Source organism: Ranitomeya imitator, chromosome 1 (assembly GCF_032444005.1).
Source record: "Ranitomeya imitator isolate aRanImi1 chromosome 1, aRanImi1.pri, whole genome shotgun sequence".
NCBI lineage: Eukaryota > Metazoa > Chordata > Amphibia > Anura > Dendrobatidae > Ranitomeya > Ranitomeya imitator.
In genome coordinates, this window is record NC_091282.1 from 925,190,847 (window position 1) to 925,208,682 (window position 17,836).

Genomic DNA, 17,836 nt, shown 5'->3' on the forward strand with positions numbered 1-17,836 from the left:
ATCAAGTGACCTAAAAAGTAATGGCAAATGGCAGCTGGGGTGAAGTGCACAGCACGAACAGTTCATGACAGGCTCCTAGAGGCAGTGCTCAAGTCATGTAAAGGTAGAAAAAAGCCCTTCATCAATGAAAAGCAAAGGAGAGCCAGGCTGAAGTTTGCCAAAGACCTTAAGGATTGGACCATAGAGGACTCGCATCACTCTCCCATACAGCTTCTCCTTGTGCAAAGTGCATTGTATATTTGACCGATGCACAGTGACACCATCTGCAGCAAATTGATGCTGCAGCTCTCTGGAGGTGGTCTGAGGATTGTCCTTGACTGATCTCGCCATTCTTCTCTGCCTTTCTGATGTTTTTCTTGGCCTGCCACTTCTAGCCTTTACAAGAACTGTACCTGTGTTCTTCCATTTCCTTACTATGTTGCTCACAGTGGAAATTGACAGGTTAAATCTCTGAGACAGCTTTTTGTATCCTTCCTCTGAACAACTATGTTGAATAATCTTTGTTTTCAGATCATTAGACAGTTGTTTTGAGGAGCTCATGATGCCACTCTTCAGAGGAGATTCAAACAGGAGAACAACTTACAAGTGGCCACTTTAAGTAGCTTTTCCTATGATTGCATATACCTGGCTATGAAGTTCAAAGCTCAATGAGGTTAGAAAACCAAAAAAAGTGCTTTAGTAAGTCAGTAAAAAGTAGGTAGGAGTATTTAAAACAAGAAAATGATAAGGGTGCCCATACTTATGCACCTGTCAAATTTTGTTTGAATGCAGATTGCACATTTTCTGTTAGTACAATAAACCTCATTTCAAGGCAGAAACATTACTGTGTCAAACAGTTATTAGATATATGAAACTGAAATAGCTGTTGCCAAAAAAAACAATTTTTATAAAATATTAAGCTTAAGATTAATAGGGGTGCCCAAACTTTTTCATATAACTGTATATATATATTTTTATATATATATATATATATATATATATATATATATATATATATATATATATATGGATTGTGCTTTGGATTGATCTCCTTCTATTGTATTAGTGGTGCCCAACCTATTGTTTGTACTGTAATGTCTCCTAGGACTATATTCATCCCCTTTCAAGCTCTCTAACTCAAACTGACAGTGTTGCTGTTAGAGGTATGTCCCATGCATTCCAAAACAACCTTCTCTTACTCCTCACTAATACACGTGCCAGAGGAAAAGAAGATCAATCGTGGCCTGGTATTACTACTGGCTTGACAACTGATGCCAAGGGTGGTGGTAGTTTCGGTGCTTGTGGCTCTCATACTATTAGCTGTGGTATGCATTTTTTTATTTAATATTACCACGTTCATTGCTATTTTAACTTTTTCTTTTACAATATATTTGTACAACACTATATTTAACTTTTAACATTTTTCTCAACCATAATTACTCCCCCATTTCCAAAAAGGGTTGGATTTATTTTTATAAAACAATTATTTCTCCTTTCACAAGTACAGCCTCTTGAGACAAGAAATCACACTGTCGCTGACAGATATTTATTTCATATTTTTTTCTCTGCAGCTTGCTGCTACATTCTAGTCCATTAAGAATGAAGAAAAAATGTAATTCTAATTCAAATGCAGTAGTTTGAATGTCGGCTACAGTGGGGAAAATAAGTATTTGATACTCTGACAATTTTGCAAGCTTTCTCACTTACATAAAATGGAGATTTGACATAGGTGCACTTAATACTTATTTCATACTGGATGGAGGCCCAATGCGATATCATCGGGAGGGCGGTAATGTCGTGAAGAAGGCAGGCTTTGCAGCTTTGAGAATCTCCCCTGCCATGTGCTCACCCACCTATCCACTCTCTCGGCGTATACAGTGTGTGTGTGTGTGTTGTGCGTAAGGCATATACAGTGTGTGTGTTTGGTGCCTACAGTGTTCTGCTGGTGGCATAGCGCAAGAGGCTGGTACCACCAGCATTTTCCATATTGAGACACCCATCACTTGGGTGTCCCAATATAGCGGTCGGTGAACTTCCTCCGCTTGAATTTCTGGGATCTGGACACATCTGGGCGGAACAAGATGTGAAGACATTACAAGGTAAGTATATATTAAGACAATAAAATGCAAATGTAAATTAATTATGTAAAAATCATACAGTGTGATTCTCTGGATTTTTTTAGATTCTGTCTCTCACACTTGAAGTTTACCTACTATAAAAATTACAGACCTCTCTATTCTTTGTAGGTGGGAAAACTTGCAAAATCGGCGGTGTGTCAAATGCTTATTTTCCCCACTGTACATCATATCACTGATTAATTGCACTGGTACTTATCAGGTACTGCTGCTAGAATGTCTTCTATCTCTCTCAGTCCCTATCAAATGAATCTCTATAATATTTGCAAACTACTACACTCTTCTTCACTGCTACAGTTATACAACACAGTACTTTCTAGAGTATTTGTCTAATTTAGGGCTTTTTTCCCCAATTTACATTGCTGGACTGTAAGCTCTGATGTTCTCTCCTTATCCTAAAATCCTCTTCAAATGTCTGCTGCATTCCCTGCCTAAGCTTGTTTGAAAGATGTGATCTTTCCTCTTGCTTGGCTGCACTTTACCATGTGATGAGTGCGCACCTGAAACCTTCTGCTTTTTGTCTCTTATGCAATCTTCTGCGATGTGAAAACTGGTGCCAAGCACTTTTTTGGCAATTTGCTCAAATTAAATTACAAATTGTCCAAATTTGGTGGAACCCGAGAATTTCATAAATCTTTACTCCTAAAATTTTACTCAAATTCTATTTGCATGAAATTGATTCACATTTCTGTAATTATTTATTATCTTTGAAGTCCAAAAAAGCCGTACTATTTTTTTTATAAGAGAAGCAGACTATACTACTCGCAGTACAATGCATGATTAGCAAAAACAAGAAAAAAGCATTAATACATTTGAATAATCCTTACTGATTTCCAGTGGCTCCTCTCATGGACAGCTACTCCTAACTGCTGTGTCATCCTAGATATGCTTCATTTTAGTTGGATTATGCATAGTCAGAACCATTTATTATGGTACATCAACTAAAAAGCTTTTTGTACAGAATAAGGTACAAAAAGACCTATTATACCTGACAGATTACATAGCATCAACTTTTATAGTGGCAGAAAGCTTACAACTATGCAACATTCATATGAAAACAAACTCCATGCCTTATTTAGTTTCAAAGATGACCATTTATAACTACTGGTGTCATGTCTTGTATATTTATATGTTAAAGTCAGTAAAGTTTTGCCTTGAAATTTCGTTTAACCATCACAATTTTTTTTTCGTTGTATCTCTACTAAAAGCATCTTTTATTCTTTTTCAGGGGCAATTTTTGATGACTCCGCTAGAAAAGATTATGAAGTATTTCGCATGGCAGTTGATGACCTCAATTTAAATGAAGATATTTTGCAAACTGAAAAAATCACATTTACTGAAAAATTTGTTGATGGTAGTAATCCTTTTGTGGCTGTCCAGGAAGGTAGGAGGCAAAATGTTATATTTTCAATCTTTTATTTCAATGCTTTAAAAAATACATATATATACATAGTGGTGAAAATGTATTTTACATACGGTATGTTTTTTGAACATTTCACCTATATGTGTTATATAGGAGAAGATATATATCGTAATATTGTATGTAATAATTTTACTTTATTACATAGGTTGTTCCTTTCCAAATATAATTTGTCCCTTGCTCCATTTTGATTTGAAAAAAAACATACTGCAGTCACTTTACCGAGGTCCACGAGCAAGTCTCTGTCACTGGTCCTGGTATGGAGCATTGGCTTCAGCGCTGACATCACCTTGACAGCATGGCAACCAATCAGTGGGCGCTCAAGCAGAATATTACAATGTGGATAAAACACCTGGTCCTGAGCTATTGAGTTCACTCATTGGCCATTGCTCTGTCATGTTGGCTTCAGTGCCTCAGGCAATGACACCTATTGGGAACAGCATTGGAGACCAAACAATGGACTCAGGGAAGGTGGGTACAGCTAAACCAATTGCAAATTATGCTTTATAAGGAACAACGCTTTAACTTTAACAAGGTTAAAAAAAATTATTAAATGCAAGAAATATTTAGAATTCTTAGTGTGTCTTTTCAAGTATTTTTTGAGGGAAAAATAATGTATGATTTTTATTTTATTTTAAATTTTTACAGAGCATCCTATTTCATTACATTTGCTGCCTATGTCCAAGTATGACTAAGCCCACAGGTAGTTTATATTGCTGTGCTGTGTAAACAAAGTCTGACAGTATTTTTTAAAGCTGGCTTAGCTAGCATATTGGACTAAACTGTGTATTTTCTAAAGGACTCCATAAAGAGACAAAATTGGATGAATCTTTCGATATTGATGGATTAGCCAACAGTCTAGTGTTTTCAAGGACCTCCCGACTTTCCCCCACATATGATGTTGGTAGAGAGAATGATCTAAATGTTGAAATTTCAATGGCTGTTTCTTTTGTGTGACTGCGAGATAAGCTGTTGTTAGAGGAGTTTGGCAATGGATCCTTCATAGAAAACATGGTAACAACCTGCTGATGGGGGAGTCAGAAGGAATAGTTGTCAACCAAATAAATGTTCAGTCGTCAGCTATCTACTGTGTATAGCGGTCTTAAAGATGGACTGACTGTTATCTATCCCAATTGTTATCCCCACCATATGCTTTTTTACAGTTAATTGAAGCATGCATGTGTTCTCTAAGTCAAGAGTAGAGTAAGCCACTGCCAGAAATCTTTTAGCTTCTTTGGGAAAACAAAATATTGAGACCACTGTAGAGTTTACCATCTAGAACTTGGGGTTTAACTGAAGGTAATGTATAGAAAATCTGTCAGGTCCAGATTCTTTATAAAAAGAATAGCAGAAGTGGTAATTAGCATCCACAGCACATGTTTATCATAGGTAGCCATCATTGATTAAATGAAAAACCTATTTTATAATCTATAATCTTTCCGTCCATTGGGGAGGGGATAGCACTGAGCAGTCATGGCTGTTCTCCAGCCATTTCTGCGGTTTAAAAGATTGACATCCCGCTTAGTTTGTCCATGTGCTGAGCAGGACATTGATCAATTGAACATTAGGCATGATTGGAAAACAGCTGTGACATGTTAGTGCTTAGCACTGAGAGTAGAGAGAATAGGAGACATGCACAAACACATGGATCACAATATATAAGTCACAAAAAGATATTGATTTTATTTAAACACACACCACTACAAATATTAAAGCCAATCAAAAACAGACCAAAAACAATAAACCCATGATAATTCAAGAACCTACTCCTCCTTTCTCTATATCAAAGATAAAGCCTCACACAGAGCTGTTTAATACAGGATATAGCATGATATGTGTATAGTGAGGTAGTACTATACACAACTACTCTGATATGGGTGTGATTGTAAGCCACTCACCCCAGAGACCCTTTAACAAAGAACAGGCAATGCAGCAATATAAGCATGTATCACAGGACTGAGAGATTCCATGAATGAGGAAAGTCCAAATAGGAAATGGAAGTAATAATACAACCTGTAAACAAAACAAGCCTTTAAGTAGAAAAAGAGAACCCTGTATGTTGGAAGATCCTTAACACAAGAGTGGTGGAGAAAGGAAGAGGTCAGGACAAAGATTGCCCAAATGCTTGGCACTTCCCCAATGGCTGGAAAAGAGCAAGACATGGAGCGATTATGAAATTGTTTTCTCCTTTCACTGATGACTGCTATCTGTGACAAACACATGCTCTGAATGCCAATTATCACCTTCAACATGCTCTGCTGTTACTTGCATAATGAATCTGGACCTGACCATATCCTGTTACGTCAACTTAAATTTTTTAAGTATTTTTTGAACCCTCCAAATTTTGTAAACATTTTTTACTCTGTAAATCATTATTTTCTGGGTAAATTAATCTGAAAAAAGTTAATTACATTAATTATTATGAATTTTTCCACTGGATTATTTCTTGGGATACTTTTTTTTAACAAATTGTATGAAACAATTGAACTCTTTAATAAAAAGCATACCATAGATGGCATTGGCTGACAGAGCCTGAGGCAGAAAAAGACTAAAGATATTGCATGACAGGGAGTCTAACAAAAACCCTGTGTATATAGTAAAATCCAACTGTTTCATGGATAATATTAAACTAAAAATAATTGTTACACATTGTATCATAGGGTCGTTTAATCTGTATTTTCAAATATTGTTTATTGTGACACTTAAAAGGATTGCCCTATGAACATAGTAAAATTTAATAAACAGATATTGGAATAAGTTCTACAATTGGATGGATAAAAACATGTTTCTGTGCTGAGATATTCCTAGTAATCAGCTGTTTCCGACTTTGCAGGAACATGGTCTGATCATACCATAGCTCCTGGGCAGGGGAGGATGCAAAAGAGAAAATACAGACAGGTCAACATGGGATAGCAGCTGTTGCTTTTTGCAGGGTAAAACATTTATTGACCTGTTTAAAAAAATAAAAAAAAATGTTTTACCTCACTGAAAGAAATGTTTTACCTCACACGAGTAAGTTCCACATCCATTTGCTGAACTTATTTTTTATTCCAAGAACTTTAAATGTTTAAAATGTACTATATTTGTAGGACAACAGCTTTAACTAATGGCAGTGTGTATACTGCAAGCAATTACCCATGAGACATGCTGTGTAAAAACAAGTGGCCTCTTTAAGAATAATTTGATGACTGTATGCAACATTTAAGTTGAAAAGTGACAGATGCTTTGCAGTATTTAAGATATCAATAATAAAAAAAATATATATTTTCCCTATTTCATATGAGTAAAATTTGGCACTCAAAGGGAAGTTAGATGAAATTGTGATAGTTTTATTGATGTCCAAAACAGTCCATTCGATTATAACGTTGCGCTCCTACTTGGACCTTTATCAGATAAATGCCGTATGAACAAATGAATAACAGTCTAAGTGAGAACAAAAGTTAATCATATAAATCAACATTTCATTTTAATAAATAATTTCAGACATCCGTCACACATAATAGAGAGGTGATGTGGTTTATCAATGTTGATATGAAATCTCTATGTGCACTGTAAAGATAAGATGAGTAAACTAGCAATGAAATCAGTGTTGAATTTTACTCATCTTAGTTACTTGCTAATGTTTTCCCTATATTATGTTATTATATGTATTCATGCATACAAATTATCTTAAGTGACAAAATATATTTCAAATTGATAATTTAAAGACCAGATCAATATATTATTTTTTTAAAATGTGTGCATATTTATCAATATATTACCTAGTTTAGCCCTCTTCTATTTTGGGTCCCCAAATATGGAGCCGGATCTGTAGTTGAACTAAGATAGTCAGCTTGGGAGTACCAACTGTGAAAACACAGACAGTATAGTGACTGCCAATCATGTCCAGAGAACTTGAGTACAGCTAATAAACCTGGACTAATATCAGTGTGTAAACAACTCATCTCATCCATTTTCAATACTTTTTACTTTCTTTTTCATTATACTTACCATATATACTCGAGTATAAGCAGACCCAAGTATAAGCCGAACCCCCTCATTTTGCAACAAAAAAACTGGGAAAACTTATTGACTCGAGTATAAGCCTAGGGTGGAAAATGCAGCAGCTACCGGTAAATGTCAAAAATAAAAATAGATACCAATAAAAGTAAAATTAATTGAGAGATCAGTACATTGCGTTTTTGAATATCCATATTGAATCAGGAGCCCAATAAATAATCCATACAGTTCATGATGGGCCCCATAAGATGCTCCATACAAAATACGCCACATATAATGCTCCATAAATTTTATGATGGGCCCCATAAGATGCTCCATATAAAAATATGCCCCATATAATGCTACACAAATGCTGATTATGGCCCCATAAGATGCTCCATATGAATATTTGGCCCATATACTGTAATGCTGCACAAATGCTGATTATTGCCCCATACGATGCCATACAAAAAAGGGGTACATATAATGCTCCACACAGTTCATTATGGCCCCATAAGATGCTCCATATAACAATGTGCCACATATAATGCTCCATACAGTTTATTATGGCCCCATAAGATGTTCCATATAACAATGTGCCATATATAATGCTCCATACAGTTCATTATGGCACCATAAGATGCTCCATATAACAATGTGCCACATATAATGCTCCATGCAGTTCATTATGGCCCCATAGATGCTCCATATAACAATGTGCCACAAATAATGCTCCATACAGTTCATTATGGCCCCATAAGATGCTCCATATAACAATGTGCCACATGTAATGCCACATGCAGTTTATTATGGCCCCATTGATGCTCCATATAACAATGTGCCACATATAATGCTCCATGCAGTACATTATGGCCCAATAAGATGCTCCATATAACAATGTGCCACATATAATGCTCCATGTAGTTCATTATGGCCCCATGAGATGCTCTATATAACAATGTGCCACATATAATGCTCCATACATTTCATTATGGCCCAAAAAGATGCTCCATATAGCAATGTGCCACATATAAAGCTCCTTACAATTCATTATGGCCCCATAAGATGCTCCATATATCAATGTGCCACATGTAATGCTCCATACAGTTCATTATGGCCCCATAAGATGCTCCATATAACAATGTGCCACATGTAATGCTCCATACAGTTCAGTATGGCCCCATAAAATGCTCCATATAACAATGTACCACATGTAATGCTCCATGCAGTTCATTATAACCCCATAAGAAGCTCCATATAACAATGTGCCACATATAATGCTTCATAAAATTCATTATGGCCCCATAAGATGCTCCATATAACACTGTGCCACATATAATGCTCCATACAGTTCATTATGGCCTCATAAGATGCTCTATATAACAATGTGCCACATATAATGCTCCATACAGTTCTTTATGGCCCGATAAGATGCTCCATATAACAATTTGCCACATGTACTGCTCCATACAGTTCATTATGGCCCCATAAGATGCTCCATAGAACAATTTGCCACATGTAATGCTCCATACAGTTCATTATGGCCCCATAAGATGCTCCATATAACAATGTGCTACATATAATGCTCCATACAGTTCATTATGGCCCCATAAGATGCTCCATATAACAATGTGCCACATAAAATGCTTCATGCAATTCATTATGGCCCTAGAGATGCTCCATATAACAATGTGCCACATATAATGTTCCATACAGTTCATTATGGCCCCTTAGATGCTCCATATAACAATGTGCCACATATAATGCTCCATGCAGTTCATTATGGCCCCATAAGATGCTCCATATAACAATGTGCCACATACAATGCTTCATACTGTTCATTATGGCCCCATAAGATGCTCCATATCACAATGTGCCACATATAATGCACCATGCAATTCATTATGGCCCTAGAGATGCTCCATATAACAATGTGACACATATAATGTTCCATACAGTTCATTATGACCCCATAAGATGCTCCATATAACAATGTGCCACATATAATGCTCCATGCAATTCATTATGGTCCTAGATATGCTTCATATAACAATGTGTCAAATATAATGCTCCATGCAGTTCATTATGGCCCCATGTATGCTCCATATAACAATGTGCCACGTTAATGCTGCTCTTGCAATTAAAAAAAGTGACATACTCCCCTCTCATCGCTGCCCGCTGCTCCTCACCATCCCGTCTCTCCACAGTGACTGTTCAGGCAGAGGGTGGCGCGCACACTAATATGTCATCGCGCTCTCTGACATAAACAGTCACTGCAGAGGACACGGAAGATGGGGTGGCGGTGGAACGAGGAAAGGTGAATATGAAATACTCACCTGCTCCCGGCGCGGTCCCTGGCAGCTTCTCCCGGACAGATGGCCTCCGGGCGCGGCACCTTCTTCCTCTGTTCAGCAGTCACTGGAGTATATACTGTATTTTCCTTTTCACTCTACACATACAACAAATGATAACACATTTTTCAATTGCAGTTTTTCCAATTTATTAAATAAATTAAACAAAATAGGCAGATAGAAACTGGAAATCATAAAATACATTTTCATCAAAGATTCAACTCAGCTTATTTCAATGTGAGAGAAAATTTAAAATATAAAAGCAACAAAATGGAATTTGATTCAATAATAGATTTATTTTTTACACCTTTTTTAAAATTAATATGTAATTTAGGCTTACATAGCCCCCAGCTAGTATAATATTTATCACTGTACTGTTTAAGTCTTTTTTCCTGCATTACTGCAAAAATAAAAATATATATTTCAGTTATGGGCAATGTTTAGTGATAAAGCACTTATTATATAAAGACTGAAGCCTCAGGCTATGTGCACACGTAGTATGGTCCACTGTGGATTTTTCCTCAGCGGAATTGATAAATCCGCATTGAAAATCCACTGCGGTTTTTACTTTATTTATCGTGTTTTCTATTGCGGATTCCGCTGCGGATTTACATCTGCAGTTTTCTATTGGAGCAGATGTAAAAACGCTGCGGATTCCGCACAAAGAATTGACATGCTGCGGAAAATAAAACGCTGCGTTTCCGCGCATTTTTTTCCGCAGCATGTGCACAGTGTTTTTTTGTTTCCCATAGGTTTACCTTGTACTGTAAACTCATGGGAAACTGCTGCGGATCCGCAGCAAAATCCGCATCGTGTGCACATACCCTCAAGGTCAGGCCACATTCACATGTCAGTTTTTTTTTTCACATATTAGAATAATGGATCACGTTTCATCAGTGATCGTCATTAGAGTTTCATCAGATGTTCATCAGAGTGTCATAAGAGTTTCCTCAAAGATTGGTCAGATCTTCAGTTTTTTTTTCACTCTTGAGGTTTAAAAAAGTTTCTCTTCCTTCTTCTATCAGTCAGTGAAAAACATACACCTGACTGCTGTTTTATTATTTCACAGACCCATAGACTTTCATTCAGAGTTTGATCCACTAGATTATCTGACATGTCTCTACGATTTTGCATGTATTACTCCCATGTGTGAATAGCCCTTTGGACTGTTAAAGGTACTAGAGTATCCATGGAAAAAACGAATATCACGTGTATGAGAAAAATGGACATGAGAATGAGCGCTTACACTGAGTTTAAGGCATTTGGATTTTGTGTGAGCAAATGCATATGGCACAGGCACTAAAAGGTTTCAATCAGCCTTATAAGCCTTATGTGTAGCATGTTCCTTTATCATTAGCCAGACTTGTATATGTTGCAAAACTTTTTTCTGCCTCTTGAGAAAAATGTGCTTGACTTTGCCAAAAGCCATTAAAACAGGGCAATGCCAGAATTTTATATTTGGCACATATTTTGGGAGACTTTAGGCACATGAAACAAAAATAAAGTTAAAATGCAATGATAACAGAGACTATAATTCTGCTAATTTTTTTTGGAAGTCATTTTTCTCTTTGCAATTGCAATGAACTAAATAAAAACTGTCTAATCTGATGAGCATACTAATTTAATAATACATAATGTAGCATCTGTTGAATTAGTAATCATTTTTTTACACATAAAAACATCATTAGTGGGGGGAAAGAAAAATGTCCTATCGATGTGGGTTCACCTGAGTTAACCCCCGGCAATCATGTAAATCGAGCTTGCAAATACTCCTTCTTGAATAGAGTTTAAGAAAAATATTCTGGTATCTTTTTAGATACAGGAAAAAGCTTTTCAATTTTTAATTTTTCAAATCTGAATTGAGCTTAGATATTGTCCGCTTTGATTGCATATTCATGAAGGATATCAGTTTTAGTTAAGTGATAAATATATTTAGTGGGAACACCCATATATTGCCTCTTTGAACCTGTCCAAAAAATAATTTGTTTTTCAATCTTCCTGTTTATTATGGTGTTTACAACCTTTTTTAATTTTCATATCAAACAAGATGCATGAGAATTTTAATTTTATGAGCTGTTTTATACTACGAATTATTGTGATTATGAGGATGACAGATATGAGCAAAATATTTTTTTGTTTTTAATTACATGTGGCTGTCATTAAATAGTTTGCTTATTGTAAGAAAAATATGTTTTCTTAAAGAGTAACTTTACTTATTCAGGAAACTTTTTTCCACTTTTCAAGCAGTTTTATACAAAAGAACTTATAAAATTTAATTAAGAAATTAGGGCCTTAATAATTTAAAAATATCAATATACATTCAAGTGTGACAATACTTTATTGAATCATCAACAGACAGTAACACATAGGACAGTCCTAGAAAGTACATAAGATGGTGCAAATTAAAGAGTCTCACCCTTCTGCTTGCTCACCAGGATTAGAGCAGCTAATCTTTGGGGAATTCCAGGGCCTACTGCTCCCACCAGTGGAACCCCGCTTTTGGCAGGCACCCACAGAGAAGAGGTAACAACAAGCTTTGGAAGCTGACAGTCCATTGAGGCATGTAGCCGGGTCCATAGGGCCTGGAGACTAAATGGTCCAAACCTAGCCTCTCCGAACGTCTCCATGGGGCCAGGTGACTAGATGATGCCAACCTGGCCTCTCCGAATGTCTCCATGGGGCTAGGTGACTGGATGGTCCCAACCTGGCTTCTACAAACCTCTCCATGGGCACAGATGACTGGATGATCCCAACCTAGCTTCTCTTAATGTCTCCATGGGTTGAGGTGACCGAATGGTCCCAACCTCATTTTTTCGAATGTCTCCATGGGTTAAGTGATGGTCAGTGGAGCAGATCTGTATTCCTTCAGCTAGGCCATTGTCCCTTAAGCTGGCATCCTGTAGAATGTTAAATCTGTATTCCTGTTAATGGAGCCATGATGACTTACCTGTGGTTCTGTAGAGTCTCTTTTGGAACAGAGGCAGATCCCACTTTTACAGTTCACAACTGTCCTTGAGGCCATAATCCACATCTGCATAGTTTGTCCTTCACTGTTTGCAGTTCAACAATCTGCATGGACTTATACAATAGGTAATCAACATTTTAGCTAACATCTATTGTTCAGTTACCATGCGTCTATGGCCTCCAAAAATAGCAACACAAAAAACTTTACAAGCTGATATAATAGGTAAACAGCAGCCATGCAACAATTCACAAACATCAAATCAATCTACAATAAGAGTCAACTTTCGTACTCATGTGAACTATAGCTCCTGTCTCTGGGACTACTAAATATACGTCTGGCATAGTTAGCAATTAATGGTGTGTCATCACAACATGTATTTCAAAATACTTTAAGGAATAAATAAACAAAAACTTATATAATTACACACATACAAAGTAATAATGTAATGTGAACAACTGTAAAACAGATATTTGATTTGTCACCATATAAATTGTATTACCTCTTACAAGTCTAATTTTTAAAATATTACAATAAACAGTTATGAATCTTTTAAGACTCTTTCCATAAATGTGTTAGTTTTTTTCATCAGATTTGTTTTGTTATTTAATGGCTAGAGTACCGGTAAATGGGAAAAAAAAATCTGATGGAATGGATGTTTCAGGATTACTGTATATACTCGAGTATAAGCCGACCCGAGTATAAGCCGACCCCCCTAATTTTGCCACAAAAAACTGGGAAAACTTATTGACTCGAGTATAAGCCTAGGGTGGAAATGCAGCATTTACCGGTGAATTTCAAAAATAAAAATAGATCATTATTTCCCCATAGCTGTGCCATATAGTGCTCTGCACCGTTCATATTTCCCCATAGGTGTGAACCATATAGTGCTCTGCACCGTTCATTGTGCCCCCTAGCTGTGCCATATACGGTGCTCTGCACCGTTCATTGTGCCCCATAGATGTGCCATATACGGTGCTCTGCACCGTTCACTGTGCCCCATAGCTGTGCCATATACGGTGCTCTGCACCGTTCACTGTGCCCCATAGCTGTGCTGTGCCATATACGGTGCTCTGCACCGTTCACTGTGCCCCATACATAGCTGTGCTGTGCCATATACGGTGCTCTGCACCGTTCACTGTGCCCCATACATAGCTGTGCTGTGCCATATACGGTGCTCTGCACCGTTCACTGTGCCCCATACATAGCTGTGCTGTGCCATATACGGTGCTCTGCACCGTTCACTGTGCCCCATACATAGCTGTGCTGTGCCATATACGGTGCTCTGCACCGTTCACTGTGCCCCATACATAGCTGTGCTGTGCCATATACGGTGCTCTGCACCGTTCACTGTGCCCCATACATAGCTGTGCTGTGCCATATACGGTGCTCTGCACCGTTCACTGTGCCCCATAGCTGTGCTGTGCCATATATGGTGCTCTGCACCGTTCACTGTGCCCCATAGCTGTGCTGTGCCATATACGGTGCTCTGCACCGTTCACTGTGCCCCATAGCTGTGCTGTGCCATATACGGTGCTCTGCACCGTTCACTGTGCCCCATAGCTGTGCTGTGCCATATACGGTGCTCTGCACCGTTCACTGTGCCCCATAGATGTTCCACATAAATTTGTGCCGCCGCTGCCGCAATAAAGAAAAAAAAACACATACTCACCTCCCTTGATTGCAGCTCCCGGCGTCTCGTTCCGGCGCCTCCATCTTCCCGGCGTCTCTGCTCTGACTGATCAGGCAGAGGGCGCCGCGCACACTGTATGCGTCATCGCGCCCTCTGCCTGAACAGTCAGAGAGCAGAGACGCCGGGAAGATGGAGGCGCCGGCCGGGAAGATGGATCGGCGCCCGGCGGCTGGAACGAGGACAGGTGAATATAACATACTCACCTAGTCCTGGCGATCCTCGCGCTGTCCCCTCCTGTCTTCGGTGCCGCAGCTTCTTTCTCTATCAGCGGTCACCGGCACCGCCGATTAGAGAAATGAATAAGCGGCTCCGCCCCTATGGGAGGTGGAGCCGCTTATTCATTTCTGTAATGAGCGGTCCCACGTGACCGCTGAAGAGAGGAAGAAACTGCAGCGCCGAAGACCGTGGGACGGCAGGGACAGCGCGAGGATCGCTGGGACTAGGTAAGTATACCCCAGCGCCCTCAGCCCCTCACCTGCCGACCCCACCGCTACCGTGACTCGAGTATAAGCCGAGGGGGGCACTTTCAGCCCAAAAATTTGGGCTGAAAATCTCGGCTTATACTCGAGTATATACGGTAATTAAAAACAAATGATAATAATATTTATAATAGTAATAATAATATATATCATATACATTATGGCTTCTATATAAAAAAGAGTCATTTTGGCCATCAAAAGATTGAGGGTAAAAAAAATCTATAATTTATCCTGGAGAAATAGAACCTCTACTGAACAAACATGATATTTTTTTACTTACGAGATATCAATTCCTTTATTGATTTTAATTATGTCAACTTGGAAAACAGGTCACATAGGTTTGTGGCACATTCAATACATAAAATAATAATTCCTTTAAAGGACATATTCAAGGAGCTTTCTCAAAGCTTTGCTCTTACAAATTTCTTTCTCATGATCACATCATTTTTCATTGCACTGTCTTGCGTGTGAAGTGATAACATGATAAGCTGTCATTTCACATAATCCAACATTTTCCATCTACTGGTCTAAAGAGCAAACTTGAGGTACATTAGCACTTTTTTTTACTTGTAGTTTACTCTCATGTGCTACATTTTCCCCGAAGCTGTTATATGTCAAGAAGATTAATGCATATTTTTAAATTTTGTTTTGCTGTCTTAAATGCTTAGACAGACCTAAATTTTAAAACATGCATTACTGTAAGTACCTTCAATATGACTAATCATTAATGAGTGTGTTTTTTCTCTAATGTAATTTTTCTGTAATTTTGGAATATTTAATCATGATGGCTATATTTCTATGGATTAAAATGTTGAATTTACAACACAAAAGTTATTTCTAATTAGGATAAAATGTAATTTAATTAAAAAATTTTTTTTACCAGTAATTATTAATAACATACAGTGGGGCAAAAAAGTATTTAGTCAGTCAGCAATAGTGCAAGTTCCACCACTTAAAAAGATGAGAGGCGTCTGTAATTTACATCATAGGTAGACCTCAACTATGGGAGACAAACTGAGAAAAAAAAATCCAGAAAATCACATTATCTGTTTTTTTAACAATTTATTTGCATATTATGGTGGAAAATAAGTATTTGGTCAGAAACAAAATTTCATCTCAATACTTTGTAATATATCCTTTGTTTGCAATGACAGAGGTCAAACGTTTTCTGTAAGTCTTCACAAGGTTGCCACACACTGTTGTTGGTATGTTGGCCCATTCCTCCATGCAGATCTCCTCTAGAGCAGTGATGTTTTTGGCTTTTCGCTTGGCAACACGGACTTTCAACTCCCTCCAAAGGTTTTCTATAGGGTTGAGATCTGGAGACTGGCTAGGCCACTCCAGGACCTTGAAATGCTTCTTACGAAGCCACTCCTTTGTTGCCCTGGCGGTGTGCTTTGGATCATTGTCATGTTGAAAGACCCAGCCACGTTTCATCTTCAATGCCCTTGCTGATGGAAGGAGGTTTGCACTCAAAATCTCACGATACATGGCCCCATTCATTCTTTCATGTACCCTGATCAGTCGTCCTGGCCCCTTTGCAGAGAAACAGCCCCAAAGCATGATGTTTCCACCACCATTCTTTACAGTAGGTATGGTGTTTGATGGATGCAACTCAGTATTATTTTTCCTCCAAACACGACAAGTTGTGTTTCTACCAAGAGGGAATCAATATCACCATTACACACTGAACGGGAAACCACTGGGTAAATCTGACAGGGAGAAGGACTTGGGGATCCTAGTTAATGATAAACTTACCTGGAGCAGCCAGTGCCAGGCAGCAGCTGCCAAGGCAAACAGGATCATGGGGTGCATTAAAAGAGGTCTGGATACACATGATGAGAGCATTATACTGCCTCTGTACAAATCCCTAGTTAGACCGCACATGGAGTACTGTGTCCAGTTTTGGGCACCGGTGCTCAGGAAGGATATAATGGAACTAGAGAGAGTACAAAGGAGGGCAACAAAATTAATAAAGGGGATGGGAGAACTACAATACCCAGATAGATTAGCGAAATTAGGATTATTTAGTCTAGAAAAAAGACGACTGAGGGGCGATCTAATAACCATGTATAAGTATATAAGGGGACAATACAAATATCTCGCTGAGGATCTGTTTATACCAAGGAAGGTGACGGGCACAAGGGGGCATTCTTTGCGTCTGGAGGAGAGAAGGTTTTTCCACCAACATAGAAGAGGATTCTTTACTGTTAGGGCAGTGAGAATCTGGAATTGCTTGCCTGAGGAGGTGGTGATGGCGAACTCAGTCGAGGGGTTCAAGAGAGGCCTGGATGTCTTCCTGGAGCAGAACAATATTGTATCATACAATTATTAGGTTCTGTAGAAGGACGTAGATCTGGGTATTTATTATGATGGAATATAGGCTGAACTGGATGGACAAATGTCTTTTTTCGGCCTTACTAACTATGTTACTATGTTACTATGTATGTTACCAAACAGTTCCAGTTTGGTTTCATCACACCATAGGACATTCTCCCAAAACTCCTCTGGATCATCCAAATGCTCTCTAGCAAACTTCAGACGGGCCCGGACATGTACTGGCTTAAGCAGTGGGACACGTCTGGCACTGCAGGATCTGAGTCCATGGTGGCGTAGTGTGTTACTTATGGTAGGCCTTGTTACATTGGTCCCAGCTCTCTGCAGGTCATTCACTAGGTCCCCCCGCGTGGTTCTGGGATTTTTGCTCACCGTTCTTCTGATCATTCTGACCCCACGGGGTGGGATTTTGCGTGGAGCCCCAGATCGAGGGAGATTATCAGTGGTCTTGTATGTCTTCCATTTTCTAATTATTGCTCCCACTGTTGATTTCTTCACTCCA

The 17,836-nt window shown here is 38.4% G+C and overlaps 1 protein-coding gene across 1 annotated transcript in view; it reads left to right on the forward strand.

The window, feature by feature from the left end:
* GRID2 (glutamate ionotropic receptor delta type subunit 2) overlaps positions 1-17,836 on the forward strand; it is a 2,297,645-nt gene that overhangs the window by 326,985 nt on the left and 1,952,824 nt on the right. The window contains exon 2 of the mRNA XM_069743575.1: positions 3,343-3,498. Within this exon, the coding sequence (XP_069599676.1) occupies positions 3,343-3,498 (156 nt within the window). The remainder of the gene's footprint in view (positions 1-3,342; positions 3,499-17,836) is intronic.